The following is a 19313-nucleotide window of genomic DNA, read 5'->3' as shown; positions in this document are numbered from 1 at the left end:
AAAAAAAAAAAAAAAATTTTATTTTTTTTTTTTTTTTTTTTTTTTTTTTTTTTTTTTACAAATCATAAAATGTTTTCTGTGTAGCGGTCTCTGTTGACTTCCATCTTAATTGAAGATTGCTTGAAATATGAGATACAACTTTAGAAGTGACATAGATCCGTACTGTTTCTTTTTCTTTGGAACCAAATGCAGGAACTGTAGGATAAGAAGAAACACACTGAGTGGGAAATGGCTCACAAATTTATATATATAAAAATACTGTAGCATTTATAAAAAGGTGCTGTTGGAAGCTAATTAAARCTTGTCCAACAATCACTGGTAAAAGGAATTAAATATATCAATCATGGGAAGTTGGTTTTGCTTTTATTTAGATCTCCTGTGAGCCTTTTAAGTATTTCAATATAGCTAATACCAAAGAGCCAATTTATGTTGTGCACAGCTTGCTGCCAAAATGACTGTGGTGGTTTAGGGGTTGCTATTCAGCTGCCAAAGGAAGCAGCACCAGTAAGGATGAGAATTAATGGAGTGCATGGGGCCTCTCCTGCTCTGCCCACCACAGCATTGCCAACAGTGAAGATATGCCTGTGGCCTTGCATGCCCTTCATCCATAGGGATCAAAAAAATATCTTTGGGATTTGATTTAGAGACTTTGAAAGTGGATTAACTGCTTGGTGACTCAGCAATTAGTTGTAAACAAGCTGTGGATGAAAAATAAGGCAGCGTCCACCCTGAACGGATGTGGATGCTTAGCTCATCTTCCTTTTCCAGCACTACAAAACAGAGTGGGTTATGCAAGCAGTCAACAGAACAGCAAAAAGTCTGCAGTTATACAAGGCACCTGCATGTGCATCCTGAATTGTGATTCTGAATGCTTGCATCCACTTCAACAGAGAAATTTGGTGTGATCTCAGTCTTTTAAAATGACAACTGACTGTGCAAGACTGCCATTTGCTCAGCAGATCTTGTCTTTCTTGCATTGGTGGTCATCGACATTCAGTGGCTTTTTCTTCTACTGGTGCTTCTGGCACTACAGCTCTATGAATATCCATTACAGAATCAATCCAAAGTTATTTATGATAGTTATAATATGCACTAATCGGCAATTTCTTATATCCAGGTATTTTCACCAATATCTATCAAAGAATGTTACAGTTCCATACATTTCAAATACCAGTTTTGCAATAGTCAGATTACTTTCCACCAACGCACTTTGTCTGAACGATTAGTGTTGCTGCATCCTCCATGGGCATCTCTGTCTTCTGCTTTTCTTCTRTCTGTTAGTTCAGAAACCTTTGGAGCCTCTTGCACAACACACTTTTCCTTACCTTCCAGCTTCAGTAGGTCTCCTTGGCAGCAACAGTCACTTGTATGTTATCTGCTTGTGTTAGGGTGGCAAGCAGATAGGGTTAGATGATGAGACAAAGTATAATTGCTTGATGATCTAWCTTTCCCTATTTTATGGAGGGAAGTAAGCTGTCTAGTCTGCTGTAACACTTTGTCTAGGAAATTCTCAATTTTTGAAATTAAGCAACATCAACTAATTAGGTTGCTTTTTTTTTTTTAATTTCCCTTTTTGTGAACATGTATCTCGTGTCACTAAACTTTGTTCTGGGACAGCTCTTATGAGCTGGCAACATGCAGGGCAAGAAACTCTTACCTTTGTCTTCTACATGTATTTTCTAATGATACTCCTTAACAAACGGATTTTCGTCTTGCCAGAGTTGTTGCTAACACTTTATGATAGGTTGAGAATTTGTGCACAGGTCTGTACTGCTTATATTTCGGTGTGAGACCCTTTTGGTAATACTTTGATCCATCCCTAAGAGGGCAGATAATCACGTGTGTATGAACACATATGTTTTCTTATCTTCTTAGAAGTTAACCACAAATACTGAGATGTAAGTAGATAATCTACAGCTGATCTCATAAGAGTGTTCCTGTGTGCCCCCATAATTATTATAGCTTATTTCTTAACTTACCTTTTAAGGCAGCTTTTATTGTGAATGACTAGCAGCTTTCTTTCCGTGGCCATCCAGGCCATGAACAGGTTTTCTTAGCTTCATGTAATTTAATTTTGTTTGGAGAGTTTCATTATTATTATCATTATTACCTGCAGAGTTATCATTTGGGCAATGCAATACTAAATGGAATGTGATAGAGCTTCTTTTCTGTTTTGTAGATATGCACTAGTGTTTATGTAGAAAGGAAAACTTAAAGCAGTGAATTATTTACAATGGCATACATTTATTTATCTCACCTAAGCAATGAGGATGAATACTCTTTTCAAGAGTTAAAAATCCACTTTTACAATATTACTTTTTCCAAACTTATATAGTCATTATTAAGAATCTTTAAAGGTTATTTTTATTCTCTTACTATCCTTCTTAAATTTATATGTGAAGATCCCTTTGCTTGTAGAGGTAACTGATTGAAACTTTGTACCCTTTCCTTCATATTAGTTTTATTAAAATTTTCTTATTTAGTGACAGAATTGTTACTGAACAAACAGCTAACTGATGAAAGGTTGAGGAAGGGGGGGTGGAAAAAATCTTTGCTTTAGGTTACTGGCTTACTGTGCCTAGGCCTGTGGTTAGTAATATAGCACTTTGCTGAGTTGCATAAAGATGATGTGGTTGGAAAGGCAGGAGAGAGGGAATGAGTTGCTGCCTGTCACAAGAAATTTATGGGGCGTGGGTAACATCTGGAAGCGATCTAAAGTAGTGCAGTCTGCCACAAAGAACTAGAAATAGCTCATCAGTCAGATTAGAGGTTTGTATCTTGTGATATTTGTACTATTTATCTGGTTTAAATCTGAGTTGYTTTTAAAGTGTGTTAGAGACTTGTCTGCTGTGAGAGACTGCTCAGATTATTTRAAGTGATTTTTTTTTTCTTCCTTGTTTGTTTCTTAAAGGGAAACAGGAGCTGCAGGCCACTTGTTTAAGCCCAGTTTGCACCAGGGATTTGRTTCCATGAGTACCTGTGTTGAGCTACCAACTGGTTACTTGGAAAAGGAGAAGCTCTTGCTCCCYTTACTCTGTGGAGACTCACGCTTTTCCAGGAGCTGATTCATCTCACTCTTTTTTTTAGGTTAACTTTCTACTGCTTAGTTTGAGAGGATAAGTGGCAGCAAGACAGCGATGTAGGAGAAACAGGTCTTTAGCCATGCAGTGGTGAGCAGATTGGTTCACTCTGATAAATTGTTCTTTGAGCAGGTAAACCACTCCAGTAGTTAGCTGCTGCCAGACTGGGTGGCCCACATTGCTACTCCTTGTCCTAGCTGAAAACTTCTGCTTCTGAGCTGTAGTTGGGGAAATATAAGAACCCTTCTGAGTCAGAAGGTGACACTCTTCGGGAAGCAGTGATTCTACCTGTCAGAGGCAACAGCAGTAAATCTAAATGGGTATCAAAGCTGAATTCTGAGAGCAAATCTGAATCGGGACTGCTACTTTAAGACTCTTCCTCTTCCATCTTGCTTGAGAAGCAGTGGTGCTTTTGCAAACAAGTGAGGAAGTGATTCATAGACTGACACAGTGACTGATGGAAGCATCAGTGCAGGGAATGGGACTGCAGACTGAGTTAGACTGGTTTAAGTGGTTGTGGATCCCTGCTTTGTGGCTGTAGCCTGTCAGCAGACAAATCTCTCCTAGTGGAAGGGAGAGCATGGAAGCTTCACTGGTAATGACTCTAGTGCACCTCAGAATTTGCAGATGACAACTAATCAAGCAAAAATGAATCATTCTTTATTAGACTGGTTTCATGAATTTCTTTCCTTGGGCCTCTCACAGCAGGGTCACAGGAGTTAGAAAGGGAGAAGGAAACAAATCTGCTTTTTTGATTAAAGTCATTAAATTGGCTGTGCAATTTCATTGGCTGTGCTATGCTTCCTGAGCTTCTTTCTGAATTGATATGAGTGCAGCCTGACACTGAAAAGAACAATTTCGCTTTCAATACGTTTTGTAGCCCTAATCTTGTGCCCATACTGACATTTTGGGTGAGGGTAGTATTCCACTGGATCAATTCCTTGCTTTGGCTCGTTGCATAACCCTCTGGGTGCAGAGGGAGAGGTTAGTCTTACCCGTTTTGGCTTGCTGAGCAGTGAAACAGATACTGGTGATGTAAGACAGGGAGGAGCTGAAGTGTGATTGGGCCAGGCAGAGGTAGGAAAGTCTGGCAGGGCTTTCTCAAGTGGAATTGGTTTTTGAGCGGCCACCAGATAAGTAGAAAGCTGCTCCTGCTTTTCCAGTAGCAGTAGAAAGTTGCTACTGAAGGTTGATGGATTTGGAACCAGCTCGGGCTGGTGTTTGGAATTCAGGACCCGAGGATAAAACACTGCTGTAGCCTGAGTTCTAGTTCACTTTCTATCACTGTCTGGTTACTGAGAAGTGGTCCTGGAACAGGCAGCCTCAAAGAAGCACTCTGCTCCCTTCAGAGCACATAATTCACCAATTCAACTTATTCCTAAGCAAGAATCCAGAGCTTTTGTTTACTGTATTGATTGCCTAAGTGTGCCCAAACTGTGTTCAATTCTTGTTTTAAGATATATATATATTTTTTTTCTTCTGGGAAAGATATAGCTTATATTAAAGCTATATTAAAATAATTGTGATAGGAAAATGGAGACTTGGTTAATAAATACCTAATTTAAAACTGTGCAGCTTCATATCTATCCCTTTTGTTTTCTACAGTTGATGACTTGTGCAATTAAGACCTGCTTAACTAATTTTCCCAGGGATTCTGCCTTGTTTCAGATATAAAATTAACAGTCCTAAATGAATGAGGACTAAGTGAATGCTATGTAGTCACTTTGTTCTTAGTACTTTGTATAGAATTCAGTGTAGTTACTGTATACCATTTGTATGCAATATAATCAGCCAGCACGCAGTGCTTAGTTGATCTTTGCAACATCCGTGTATGTTCCCAAAGTGGTTAACTGCACAGGACTTCCTGGGTGCCTCCTGCTGCAGGGGAGGCAAATTCTTTTTCTGTGACACAGCTTTGGGACTCTATCTGTGGGAGCAGAGTCCCTTCTCGAGCTCCAGGAATGTATGGGCTGCTGGGCTGCCAGCTGTGTTAATAAGAACTTTCTGGTTACAAACTTGCAATGTTAAAATATAAAATGTCACCAAAAYATCACCATTAAAAATTATAGGGGAAAAAATTATTTATAGCTTAAAAATAGATTGTAACTTAACAGTCACTCTATCTTTGTGTGCAACTACTTGAGCCGTTTTTCAGTCAACAGCAGTACAAAAACTTAGGGAATTTCCAGATATTTTTTTCCATAGAGTTCTAAAGTGAAAGGAATAGTGTTAAACAAAACAAGACTAATTTATTATTTCTGTTGTGACCCTTTAGATGTGTAAACTGCTTCAAAAAGGCCTGCAGGAAGGAAAGTGTGCAGTTTCTCAGTTATCTTGAGCCAGCTCCAGGCAGTGCTTGCATTGAAAGGGTCTGATCTGCCCTGTGCTCAAGTTAGTATTTGTGTTTTCACCTGAACGAAAAACACTGTCATGTGAGTGCTTCTGCTAGACACCTAGTCAAGGGTCACTTTTTTCCATTGAGTTTTGAGATATTTTTCTAATGTGTATAAGATACGTGCAGGCAACATTTGGTGAGTTGTGGGGTTTGTATTTATCGAATGATTCTGAAATAGTTTTCTAAGGTTAATGACAAAAGCTATTTTGGATTCTATTTCTGGACTGATTTATAGACKGTTTGTTACAAGTGAGGTGGTGATTATATTTTGTGGAGAGCAGCTCTATTTCAGTGGTGGTATCAAAGTTTTCTCTCTMTATATATAAAGAGTAAATTCTCTGAGTAGAAGAATTATTAGTATTTCTAGGTTCTTAAAAACCTTGTTTTGTGTCTCTGCAGCATCAGTATTCCTTCTAGCCTTCTCATTTTTTTGTTCCTTCCAGTGCTTTCTTCCCAACTCCTTATCCATGCCACGTTTTTCAGGTGCGCTATCTTTGTTGGGAGGCTGGGTGCAGCGTCTTCTCTGCTGCCTCCGCTCTGCTTGGGGACTCAGAGTTTGCTGCTGTAACCCAAAGTGGTGTACAGAAAGGAAAACTATCTGCTAAGGCTCATGCTGCAAACTTTGCCTCGAGCCATAGTGCTCTGCCAGTCTGAGCAGTTGATCTGCTGGCTGCTGCATTTCTGTTTCCTGTTTCACCCAGCTCTGGGGCTTGTCTGACCCTGTGTTGAGCAGTTTCTGCGGCTTTGTCACTCTTTCAGTCAGCGTGTAACCCAGTGGACAAGTGGAAGAGCTTGGACGACTTGTGAGGCAGTGTGGGGTAAATGCACGTGAGCAGGCTGTGGGGAAGAGGAGGAAAGCAGCAACAGCAATTGGCTTAGGCTGTTGGAATGGCTGCATCAGCTGAGGCATTAATTTCAGAGTGTCATCATTTTATTGCAATTGTTATTATTAAAATTTATTACAATTTGTCACAATCAAGGGCACATCTCATTTTTGTTAGATTTCATTGAAACTAGCTGTTGGTCTTGGCTTTCAAGAACAGATTGACAGATGGACGATGGTTATAGTTAGTTATATGGACTTGTTTCCTCATGAAATGCTCAAATTTTGAGAAGAAGTTCAGCACTTAAAAGATCATTGRCACCATATGCAAACCTCTGGCACGCACACTGCAAGTTGCAGCCTGGTGATTCTTAGGTCTTTGGTTGCTGTATTTTGTTACCAGAGAAGTCCTTTGGGATCAGTGGTTGCCTGGCTTCTAGCATGGCTAAAATAGCCTCATCTTGCCCTATGGATAAAGCAGAGCACAGAAGGAACTTGTATGTTACAGGATCATGTGTTCTATAATACAGGTCAGAGAGTTTAAATATATGTAATTCAAACATTTGATTGCAGAGATTTTAAAAGCTGAAAATGTGAAATTAGAGTTGGACTGGAATAATGACCTTCCAAGTAAAAAATAATAAGGAATTATAATGGTAAATATTGTAAGATTTGTAAGTAGATAGATGCTTATAAACCTAGATGACCTAAATACCCTGTCAACTGCATTAGCTGTTGCTTTTCTATGCTGCTACCTGCAGAAGGAACTGCCTATCTCCTGGGCAGTATTCGTGTGATGTGAAGTGGTTCCTACAATACAAAATAGTAGTTCACACAGCACAAAATTTGTTCCCCTCAGACATCATCTGTTGCCAACTGTGCCTGGCCTGTCTGGTCAGCCAGTAGTGAGGATTGTGCGTGGGAGTCTGAGGAGCTGCTCTTGGTACATGGAGAGGGCTGGGAGGGAGGCTCTGCTCCGTGGAGCTGCCTGGGGAGAAACCCCAAGGCCCTGGAGCAGCGGGGGAAGGAGGCAGAGTTGTGCGGAGGAGCGAGACCTCTAGTTCCTGCGGTGAGATGTGCAGTGGTGGCTCGAAAGCCTGCTAGGGAACTGGTCTCCATTATTTTTAAAGGCAGAAATACTTCTTAAATACRTAGAGTTGTATTTCTGAATAGTAAATACTTCAGTATTTTTTTGAAATTTGAAAGCTTTTATGTTATACAAAAACAYTTATACACTTAAGGGTGAGTAATCTGGTATTTCATGTCTTTGTAATGGATTTTAAACTGTATACACGTTTACTTCATTTTTTATTGGTTCTTAAAATTTTTTTTTGAATTTGCTTAAAACTTTTTTYCYTTTTTTCCCCTTTTTTAGGTGTTGGGAAATCATGTTTATTGTTACAGTTTACAGACAAGCGATTTCAACCAGTCCATGATCTTACTATTGGTAGGTCTGTTTTCCCTCCTCAATGCTAATGCACTGTTTTAAAGCATATATGTGTGTCTRTGTGTGTGTATGTATTTGTGTGTTGGGTTTTTTAATGCTGGTAAGCAGGAGAGTATGAGTTTGTTGTGCTGAACCATTGTAGGGTTTGTGCTGTGTTAAGACATCATTTATTTCTTTTATATGATGAGTATTTGTTAGCTAATGAAAATAAATTGAAGCCAGCTTCTTACTGGGAAAGTAACATAGCTATGAAGCTGTTCCAGTTGATTCAGATTATGCCTAAACTCTTTCTTTGGAAAAGCTAAAAGCTGGACATGAAAACAGGATTGGACAAGCTTAAAATACATTACTGTTTATATAAATGGAGTCTTTTCGTTAGAAATGTTGGAATGCTAGAATATTAGCCTAACTCTGAAGGCAAGTAGCAGATAACTAAAGGACTTAACTTAAAAAGGACTTAATTTAAGATTAATACACAAACTTACTATAAGATTAATACACAAACTTACTATGTGGGAAGACTAACTTTTTGGTGAAGGAGGACTGGAACTTGGAGGTATTTGCTACTTGGAAGGGACAGGACTTTCCCTCATTGTTTTTTTTTTTTTCGTGATTGCTCATTTGGATGAGAATCTGATATGAGGTATGATTTCATACTTGATACTAAAGGAATGAATTAATTATGAAAGGATGCCTTGCCTATGATCTGACTAAAACAGATTCTATGAGCTTCCTTTATGTTTTCACATAAAATATGAGGAATAGTGTGTAAATATATATATATTTTGGACGAGATTAGTCTTCAGATCAGTTTTGCTCTTGAGCATAACGGATACTACTACTTATAGAGGCTACAGGACCTTTGAACTCCCTTATATGTATATCAGGTGGTTTGATTACAACCTCTGTTTCTAGTGTGGCAAGCCTTGCACCCCTTGTGTGTGACAGGCTGATACAATTCAAATTAATACACTCACTTCAGTTTTTAAATATTCCTGAGGTTTTTGCAGGAGATAGGCTGGTYGAGTGAAGAGCCTGAGCCCTCTATGGAGACAGGACTTACTGCCACCTCTCCTTACCAGCTCATGTATCACCTTGTGTATTATTCCTGGCCTTGGCAGTCCTGCCGCATATTTCCATTTCTCTCCACATGCTGGGAAGGGGTTTCACCACCTTCAAACTTAGCTGAGTTTCCACACAGCACATGATCAAATGGGTTGGTATTTTCTAGTTTATGTTGTTCTGGTTTGTTAGAATTTGTGGGTTAAGAAAAGCTTACATTCTCCAAGCTAACTTATATCAGTCTATTACAAGCATTTTAACAAATAGGAATGCAGCTTCTATCTCTACTGCCAGTAACTCAGGAGAAAGAAAACCACAATTGGGTATTTTGGATATATCCTACCATCTAGGGTTTTACAGAATTCATCCAAAAAAATGGTATACCAGTCTAAAATGTGAGCTCTAAATTTTAGAAAATTCAGGGAGAATCTCAACTTGTCGTGTAACATCTGCCTGAGATCAGTTTCATTTGGGAACTTCTGTTTAGCTTTCCCTCTATGTTTAGGACATACCCTTACTCCAGACCTGAACAGCTGCTTTTCCTCGTGTTGTTTTGTTTGCTTGTGGGTGTGTGGTTTTTTGTTTTGTTTTGCTTGAGATTCACAATTTTCTCTCAGGAAGAATTTTATAATAGGGTAAATATTATTTCTGTGGGGAACACTAAACTAAACASTTGGGTGATTGCTAGTTTTATAGTTTTAAATCAGCAGCTCTGTATCTCTGCATTTTGAGATCAAGTAATAGCTGCAGTGTTGATACTTCTGGCAGCCCAAGGACCCAAGGCTTTGCAAATGATTTCCGAATACTGTGCTTTGTGTGTTCCCTCCTATCTTCTCTCCTACCCTCCCCCATTGGTAGCTTTTTTCCACATTTTTTGCAAGTTGTTTAGGCCCTTAAGAGAATCAATTTTCTTTGGCCACAGCTTATGCTTGGATACAGTAACACGTGTGTTGYGAAGTGGTTTTGGTGAGTTCCGCCCCCCGCTCCAGAAAATGACTTTTTCTGCAGAATTCAGCACTGTGGCCCCCTCCCCCYCCCAAACCAGCTTTTAAAGTGCCATTTGGGGTATCTCCAATTCAGAACTATTTATTTAAAGGAATCCAAATCTAGACAGTGAGCAATATTAGACAAAATTTAAGCTACTAATGTGTTGGATTTTTTTTTTTCTTTTCAGAAATAATGGTATGTGAAACAAATTAATTGAAACTTGATAGCGTTATAAATATGCTTGCTATCTCTAGGCATTTCTCAGATTTTAACTTGCTGTAGTAATAGACTGAAATTTATGCCTAATTACTGTTAATGATCTTAAAGCTGCATTAAAAGATGGATACAAAAGGCTGAATTTTAATTCACTTTGCTTACTGGAAACAAATTTGTTCTGAGTTATTACTTTTGATCTTTAACTATCTGGAATTTAGAATAGAGTTTTAATTAAGAAATTGATAGAATTTATCTTGTAGAAGATGGTGGTTGTGTGCTCAATTTATTATTTTGTTGAATAAATCTAGAATTAAATCTTCTAAACTACCTTTAGCAATGTAATGTTAACAGACTGCTGAATGTGTGACTTGGTTTCTTGTTTGTGCTGAGATCTGTGGGGTTTTTTGTTTGTTTTCTTTGAGTTGCAGCTATTAAGTCTTTTGGAAAATATTACAGGAAATACCTTCTTTACACTTTAGTTAACATGTTCTTAAAGTAAAAGTTTTGAGAAGTTAAGACTTTCTTCCTTTCTTCCCTTTCCTTCCTTTCTTCCTTGGAAAAATTTCCAAGTCTCTGAAGCAGCTGGAAAAGTGACAAAATCAGGTTGTGTACATAGGAAATTTTATCCTTCACAATATTGGGCTAACTTTAACAGGTATTTACTTTGATAGTAGTGCAGATTTTTCTTTGTGATATGTCCTAATAATTGAATCTTCTGTAATGTCTGTTCAGGTGTAGAATTTGGGGCTCGAATGATAACTATTGATGGAAAACAAATAAAGCTTCAGATATGGGATACGGTAAGTAACAAAACATGAAAACGTTTTAAGCATGTGTCTCTGCTAAGAGTTTCTTTATTGTTCTAGTTAAGTTCTCTATGATCACTGTCTATGTGAGAGTATATTCTCACTCTTGCAGCTTTCTTTAGTTTCTCTAAAGACTRAATATTTTAAAATTTTCCTTTTTTGGTGTCATGTACTATTAAAATGGTGCAGTTTTCTACCATTTATAGTGTATCCCAACTTCTTCCTATAACTTTGTTTCTAAAGTTTCTAAAACTGAAATTCAYGCCTTTTTTCTGTGAAAATGTTTTCTCTATTGCAATTATTTATATTTCCTCTAAGTAGTCTCTTTCTGTGCATTTATGCAAGGTCTGCTTGATTTAATTCACTGTAGGGATATTGYGGTGTGTCTGCTGCCTTTAATCACTCATAGAATTAAGAGTCCTCTGGAGATCTATTTGCATTTCTGATGTAAAAGTAGAGTGAAAGATCAGTTTGTTTTTTCTTGGAAGACTGAAGAACTCAGGTTCACTGTAATCATGAATGTAGTGAGTACTTCAGACAAGCAAGGAAGGATTGGTAAATGTGTGAAGCTTCCAAAAGCACGGCAAACAAGGCAAAGGCCTGCGTGGTGCTGGTTCAGATTAAAAACATTTTTCACGTTAGCTGTTTAGCCTCGAGAACAGGAGACTGAGAGGGGATCTGATCAGTACCTGAGGRGAAAATGTAGGGAGGATGGGGCCAAGCTCTTCTCAGTGGTGGCCAGTGACAGGACAAGGGGCAATGGGTGTAAGTTGAAACACAGGCAGTTCCATCTGCCTGTGAGGAGAAACTTCTTCACTGTGAGGGTGACTGTGAGGGAACAGCCTACCCTGGGAGGCTGTGGATTCTCCTTCTCTGGAGATCTTCCAAACCCGCCTGGATGCCGCCCTGTGCCTCGTGCTCTGTGTGTCCCTGCTGGAGCAGGGGGGTTGGACTAGATGATCTCTAGAGGTGCCTTCCAACCTCAGATCTTCTGTGATTACAGAAGTGAGTTTTCTCCCTACCAGCCTTGCCAGTGGCTTTTCATGGGTGGGTAGGTTGCCTACCTCTTTGTCTGCGCTTGTTACAAAACAACTTTGAGGCCCGTCTTGATAGCTGTGTCTTTCCAAGGTGTCTACCTCTTCCTCGGGGCACGATTTCCTGGTTCTTTTTCCCAGAGTATTTTAGGAATCCTCCAGAAACTGACAGRTAGAGAAACAGCTGTAGCGTCATGTTTGTGCGTTTTGTATGGTAAATCAGTAGAGGGATATATATATTTAAAAGCTAAAACACTGCTTTTACATAAAAAAGGGCTAGTGTACCGTGCTTATTTTRCAAGTTCGTCATTTGAAATGGCATCTAGCACCTTGGAAGTTTGCCATGAAAAGGTGTAAAAAATATGGTCAAAGTGTGCTTGCTCTAGGCTGCTTCTGCCCTGSGCATTCATCCTGTTCCAGCTGCGGATTGCTGACTCCCGAGGTTGCTGATCACTTACAGATTCAAGAGAGAAGGAAATCTCTGCATGAACAGACATTTTGGGAGCAAACTTGTAGTGGGTAGTATGACCACGTGAGGACAAATCTGCTTTGGTCTTCGCTTCCTAAAGCTGGGACTGATTTTGTTAATACCAACTTACTAATTTCTGCAAATGCAGGCACTGTCTTTCATTATCTTTTGAACTGACTTTGTTCGTGTGMTGTTATTTGCTTCTTGATGAGAAATGAATTCAACTGTTTGAGTAGATTGTATTTTTCTTGGTGCCTGCAACTCAGTAGCTCTTTACAATCTCTTTGGCATCCTACTTGCCTGCAGAATGTCCCATAGCCACAGTTTCAATGGAATTGCTTTTGACTGTCAATTCTTCTCAGGTAGGGATTTTATTTGGATAACTTCTTTTACTGTATTACCTATAAATTAAAAATATTCATTGAATGCTTTCATGCTAAGTATGTTGCTTGTTTATGTCAGTTATTAATAATTTATAAATTTTAAGTGATAAATGACTTTATAATAGGCTGTAGTTAAAAAATTAATGGTGTGTAGCCTGATTTTTTTAAAACATGGGGTATTTCTAGTGGCTTGCAGGCTTATCTAAATCCAACTGACTCAATCCTGAGCTTAGGTACAAAGGTCTTGAGGCAGTACTAAGATAAGAAATATGATGAGGTGTTTTCAAGAATGTGTTTTGCTTCTGACTGTTAAGGTACACAAATACGTCAATAATGACCCACGGTTACTGATTCTCCAGTGTGCAACTGGGTTGAGCTTTTCCGGGAGTTTTTTTCTATGAGTAAGAGCTGCTAGCTCTTAGTAGTGCTATATCTGTATTTATGAAGTTGTTATAGTTTTTATCTCGTAAGAAAAAAATGATTTTGCAATCGTGTATTGCTATTACAGTATGTGAAGCATTTATGTCTTCAGCTGGTGCTGGATGACCTGCAGCACAGGCACCTCTCTCATTTAGTGCTAGTCTCTTGTATTTCCCTTTAATCCATCAGTGCACAAGAAGAATCTTGAACAGACCTAAGAAACAGAACTTGTTTCTGGTGGTTACCACTGAATAGGGGCTTGCTTTCTTAAGAGAATCAGTATTTAGTTCAAAATTTTCTGGACAGGTTTTTCTATGTAGGGTGATCAGTTTATGGTGTTTTAAAGAGATGAGAGCAGCTCCAAAGAAGACTATATATAGTGACAGTGGGAATATATGGAAGTTGTAGTGTGGCTTACAGTAGGGGGATGTGAATTTACCAACCTGATAGTTGTGACATCTGATTGCTCTTCTTTTGTACCAGAACTCAGGAAAATTTAGTAAAACACCAAATGAACAACTTGTTTTGTACAAGGAGCATGTTAGGGAAGCTAGCTGTGCTTACTGCCCTTCAGCTCTCATGTGGGACCACGCAAACTGCATTTCTTTTGYGTGAGAGACTCCACGAGAAGATCTACTCAAGGGACACGCTTGTCCATCAGCAGCTGCAGCTCAGCGTCTCATCCAGCACGCTGCCAGTCCGGAGCTCGTCTGCACTAGGAACCTGTGAAGGGCGGGCAGTTGGATATTGCCTGCTTGGTACCAACTGCTGTATCCTCAGCTCTACCTCTGTGTCACATGAGCAGGAAGTGTCTGCTCATTTTCCTCTCCTGTCTCCAGGCTGCTCCARGGCCTCCCTATTGCTGGACTTTGCAAGCTCACTGCTCTGTGTGCTGAGATGTGACATGTCAAGGGTTTTAGGCCTTTGAATCCTTGACTTTCATTTTTCCTCTCTGATCAGGAAGGGTAGGCATATTGGACTAAATTGTTATATGCCTTGTCTGTCTTGGTCTCTAGATTATTTCCTTCCCTGTAGTTYTGTTATTTTTGTAATGCCTTTCAGTAAGCTCGCAGACTGAGAAACATTTTTTTGTCCAAGCTGGGTAACTGGTAATTGCCTGCTATGAGGCATTCAGCTCCTGTTTTGTGGAAGAGTGTGATATTTAAGGTACTGTCAGTTGCCAAAATAACTTTCCTTTTTAGGGAACCAGCAGCGATCTGCAGAAGTTGGTAAGGAACAAAATGACAGTTCTGGGAGCTGTGAAGCTTTGTGGGGTTTAAACAAGCTGCGCAGATGGATGTTGTTTGTCCTGTGACAGTGTAACGCTGAGAATTATAAAAATCATTTCTCCTTGGAAAAACAACAGTGTTGCAGAGACAYGGGCTTCTTACCAGGCCGAGTCCATAGCCTTCATTTTGTGGTTGAGGGGAAATATGTCCCTGTTGTATTTACTGTTACTAAAAAGTCATTGCTAGCAGCTAAAAATAGCAGTAGTTAAAAGAAAAAATCACGTTCTATCAAATGGTAAAGAGACCAGTGATGATACTATATAATACTATTTATCTTCTATGGACTCTATTGATATGGCCAAGAATTTTCCTATTCGAAACAGTAAATTTGGAATTCCTTACTTTTCCTCATTTCATGGAAATCTGTGATCAGAATCATTTCTTTTTATTCGTTATTATGTTTTCATAACATCTTAGCTCTTGCAAGTGTGCTTATACCTCATGCGTATTAAGAAATAACTGTTCTTGTTTTAGTTCTCGTCTTGGAGAAAGAATCTTATCCCCAATACGGCAGCTGTGAGGAACAGATTATTCATAGGGAGGCTACATTTAAAACAAACAAGCAAAAAAAGCYACTGCCTCTAAGATTTCTGTTAAGCAAATAACAGAAACCATATCTTTGTTTGTTTTATAAGCAAATTGCAAGTTGTATGTTGGCTTACATACAGGTTAGCTTCTCATTAAATTAACACTGTTTGCTAGTAGGTGAGAGCTGGCACATAAGCCTGGGATGATAATTGTTTGTTTGATTGTTTGCTTTATTTCATTTTTTTCTGCAAGATTAAATATTAAAAGCAGGTACATCTTTGTTCCCTTAATCTGCAATGGGAGTTCTCCTAGGACTGGAATATTCAGCCTATTTGAAAATGCCTGGATAAGTCAGGTACTCTTAGGCATTTGCAAGCACTTTAGATTTAGAACCAAATAAAATTCYTTAGCACGTGACATGAGTTTTCATCTTAATGATACTGATGATGAGTAATTCTTTATTAATTGCTTTCCCTGTGTCGCTTTCTGCTTGCTGTGGTCCTCGGACAATAAACTCACATTCGCATGCAGCTGACGAAGCCGTTCGCAGGTTTGGCTCTCGAACCCACCCACCTGAAACAAGGTGGCTAAACCTAAAGGTCAAGTGGTGCACACTCAGTGCTCAAGGGATGATACCCACTACTGCTGGGAAGTGACATCAAGAACTTGCAGAAAATCAGTTCTGGTTCATGCAACTAGTTCAGTTGTTAACTCCCAGGCTGTGTTTGCTGCTGCATAGCAACACTATCTTATTTCTAGATTTATTGGGTGGGCAAAACTTGTTCATTTAGTGCTTAATCCTGTCAGAACTTGTCTAACGGGGCCATCATCTGAACTTTAGTGCCTGCCGCCAAGTCACTGTTCACATCCATTACAGCACTGTAGGAAACCAGGGTAATTTGAGATGCTGTCTGGCTTAGTGTCCTGAAATGTTTGTAATGTGCTTATCATAGTTCAGTAGCCAGGCACATTTATTGCTGGCATTTTATTTTCTTATTGGTTATGGGATATGTTTTTCTTTCCTACGGTTCACCTGGGTCTTTCCACAATAATAAAACAAGCTTCTGCTCAGGCTACTGCCTTAGGTGAAAGGACAGCAATTCCTTTCCTTCATCCTCAGGGGAGCTCTGAGATTTAGTGAGAAAGATTATTTAAAACATAGGGTTTCAAAAATATCTATAAATTTAATCCTTGAATGTGTTTCTAGTGATGGATGGCTGTAACTTTCTGTTGATAGCGTGTGGGAGGTGCTGTGGGTGTCCAGATTACCTGCATTCAGCAACGTTGAAAGGAAAGGTATAGGTAGGTACTGGCAACCTCTATTGAGACACACAAACAATTTGCCCCTTTGATATCTTTAAGTCCTCCAGAAATTTCAAATCTTACAAAGGTGCTGACAGGGTTATTCTGAAACAACACGTCACTTGGCTGCCTTTCCTACATAAATCCTGACAACTTAAATTGTTACGATTTTGTCTTTTAAGAAGTGCACGCGCACACACACACACACACACACACACACACACAAAAGAAATCTATTCTACAAGGCTGCCGCTTTCCAGCACAGATGCTTCATAAAGACACTTGTAAGACAAAATCTTTTTGTCTTAAGACAGAAATCACTTGTTAGTAAATATCCAGAAAAATCTTACCTTTTTTAATTGCAAAACAGATATGACTGCATGAAAGATTAATGTATTTATATAAACAAGTTGGCATGTGATTGAAATAAACTTATTTTTAACTTTCAAAACTGTATTTATGGCTATGTATCAGTCTTCTCTCTATCTGGAACATTTTGTTCCAGTGATCAACTGTGTGGAGTGGTTTCCAACTGGCAGCTGTCACAAGCTGATACTTGCTGTGGCACAAGGCTGATACTGGCTCTGTGGCCTGAGTGTTTCTKAGATGTCTCTTAGCTGTCTGCACAACTAAGGAAAGTGTAAACTAGTTTAAAAGAGCAGTAATTCCACACGAGTGAAGCATTCTGTCAGCGTGTTTGAATGTGTAGCCCCTTCCAAAAGCAAAGGAGTCTAAAGTCACTAGCTGTGCAACACTGTAAATTTTAATTTTTCAGGTGGCTATGTATGATTCAAGTTTTCTCCTAATTTAAAAAAAAAAAAGTGCTGTGGTGTACCCAAATAACATTTTTCTTGAAGAACTTGTGCTTGTGAGGGTGCCAGAGCCCTGGAACAGGCTGCCTGAGGATCCTGMTCCTCCGCTGGAGATCTTCAAACCGGCCTGGATGCCGCCCTGTGCCCCGTGCTCTTGGTGTCCCTGCTGGAGCAGGGGGTTGGACTAGATGGTCTCTAGAGGTCCCTTCCAACCTCAGCCACCCTGTGATTCTGTGAAACTTTACCAAATCCTTCAACATTAAGAATGAAGAATTTAATAAAATGAACAGTTTATTTTATTTGCTAGAGAGACATGATGTTATAGATTCTGTCTAGTTATCTATTTTTTTGCACTAGATCAGAGAGATCATAGCTCTTGATCTTTTATTTCCTTTCAATTTTTAGATTCAAAGAGTGTACGGTTAAGGATCTTGCCAGGAACACCTTTTGATAGCAAAGACTTGAAAACTCTGCAGCTAATATATTCCCTTGTCAGTACTGCTCAGATTCCCATAGGAAAGGTGGTGGTTTGCAGGAAGCCAACAAAAGTTCACAGCATCACTTATACATTATTTGTAACATGAAAATGTGACTTATAGGAGGTATGAGTGTGGCACCCTGAAGAGTTGTGAACCTCTTCTAAGCCTRAACAGTCATTTAAGGCTTGGAGGTATGATACGAATAATGTTGTGTCAGTTGCAACGCAGTTACCTGGCCTGCATGTTCCTGAAAACTTCATTGCTGGCCCTGTTTTTCTGTGGATCTCTGACCGAAGCAGACAGCAGTGCTTAGTGTGCAGCTCRCATCGCTGTGGAATGGTGTTTTGGGCTATGTACTGAGGTGTGCTTAGTGTTGGACATGGTGGATTTTAGCGCACACAAGTGCTACAGGTCAAGCAGGGATGGTGCTTTGCTCTACTTTGAAACTTGTAACTTCTACAAAGTCTCTTATTTCACAAAGTTTGTCTTTGCTAAACTGTGACGTGAATCCTAAAGGCTTCTAAATGCCAATTCTAACAGCAGGAGGCGACCAGAAAGGAGGTTATTTATCACTTAAAATGTCACTTGTTGATCTGTAGCCGGCCTTAGGTTTTTTTTGTGATTAATGAAGGACTCGTTTCTGAGCAGCGCCCCTCTCTGYGAGGGAGGGGGTGCCTGCTTAGGCGCGACCAGGATGTGTTTCGTGAGCCCTGCAGGCAGCCTCGCGCAGCTCGAGTTCCAGCRCGTGGAGTAGCTGTCATCTGCTGGCTCTTATCCGAGGTGTCTTCCCTCTGCCGCCGCCTCGGTCCCCTTGGGTGGTGTGGGACTGAGAGAGGCTGTATCCTGATGCAGGCTGTATCCCTGCTTCCTGTGTCCTGGAAGTAACGTGGCCTGCAGAAATGCCATGTTCCCATCCATGCAGTGACACCGGCCTCTGCTTCCCTTCTGCCCTCCCACTCTGGGATAAATTATGATTTAATTTATAGAGGTTATTATTAGAGATATGCCCTCCCATATCTCTGGGATAAATTACTGAAAAGTTCAAATACAGCAGCAAAGAAAGCTTTAATAGGAAAGGGGAAAAACTTGGGGAGGATGGAAGAACATTGTTAACTCCACGTAGGATACAGGGCATTTTTGCTGCCTCAGGCYTGTTTCTGATTTTATATTGAGCTTCCACACTGCTAGTTCTGTCTACTRCTCCTCGTGGCAAGAGGCAAAATTTGGCTTGGCCCTCCTGTACAGAACAGAGAAAGKGTAGTTATAACACACTCCCCTCCCGTCAACCAACCCCCCAAACATACCTTTTTTATAGATAGTGTGCACTCTTTTTTGGTCTTTCTTTGTGCTTTTGGTCTTTATTCATGAAATAAGGGATAGGAAGGAAAAAGCAAGTGGCATGTCAGATGAAGAATGCTTGAAGCATTTGGTCTTGAATAATGGTCTTGAAGGGAAAAGTGGAAATGCCTCTCAAAGCACCTGTTTTGACTTTTCAGATCTCTTATTTAGTTTCATACTAACCTGGTAAAATAGATATTGAATGATATAAATGTGAGACATTTCTTCTTATTTTATATTAAAATATGTATCTATAAATGTATGTGAATATATATATATATATATGTACCCATGCAAGTAACAGAATTTCTTTGCAGAAGCTCCATATCGTTTTATTAGAATGAACTTACGGGAATGAGTGAATTCATTTAGTCTTCATTTTGTGTTGGATGTCAGTATACATAGGGACAGATTCAGTAATGCTATATGGAAAGTCATCTTCT

The 19313-nt window shown here is 39.5% G+C and overlaps 1 protein-coding gene across 1 annotated transcript in view; it reads left to right on the top strand.

Moving 5' to 3' along the window:
- The window catches only part of RAB2A (RAB2A, member RAS oncogene family), a 38290-nt gene that overhangs the window by 1565 nt on the left and 17412 nt on the right, over nt 1-19313 (top strand). Inside the window, exons 3-4 of the mRNA XM_026050083.1 lie at nt 7674-7745; nt 10743-10810. Of these exons, the coding sequence (XP_025905868.1) occupies nt 7674-7745; nt 10743-10810 (140 nt within the window). The remainder of the gene's footprint in view (nt 1-7673; nt 7746-10742; nt 10811-19313) is intronic.

This window comes from Nothoprocta perdicaria, unplaced genomic scaffold (assembly GCF_003342845.1).
Source record: "Nothoprocta perdicaria isolate Ctin4 unplaced genomic scaffold, notPer1 scaffold_65, whole genome shotgun sequence".
Lineage (NCBI taxonomy): Eukaryota > Metazoa > Chordata > Aves > Tinamiformes > Tinamidae > Nothoprocta > Nothoprocta perdicaria.
Note: the sequence above shows the minus strand (reverse complement) of the source record. Positions and strands in the feature narration are given on the sequence as shown.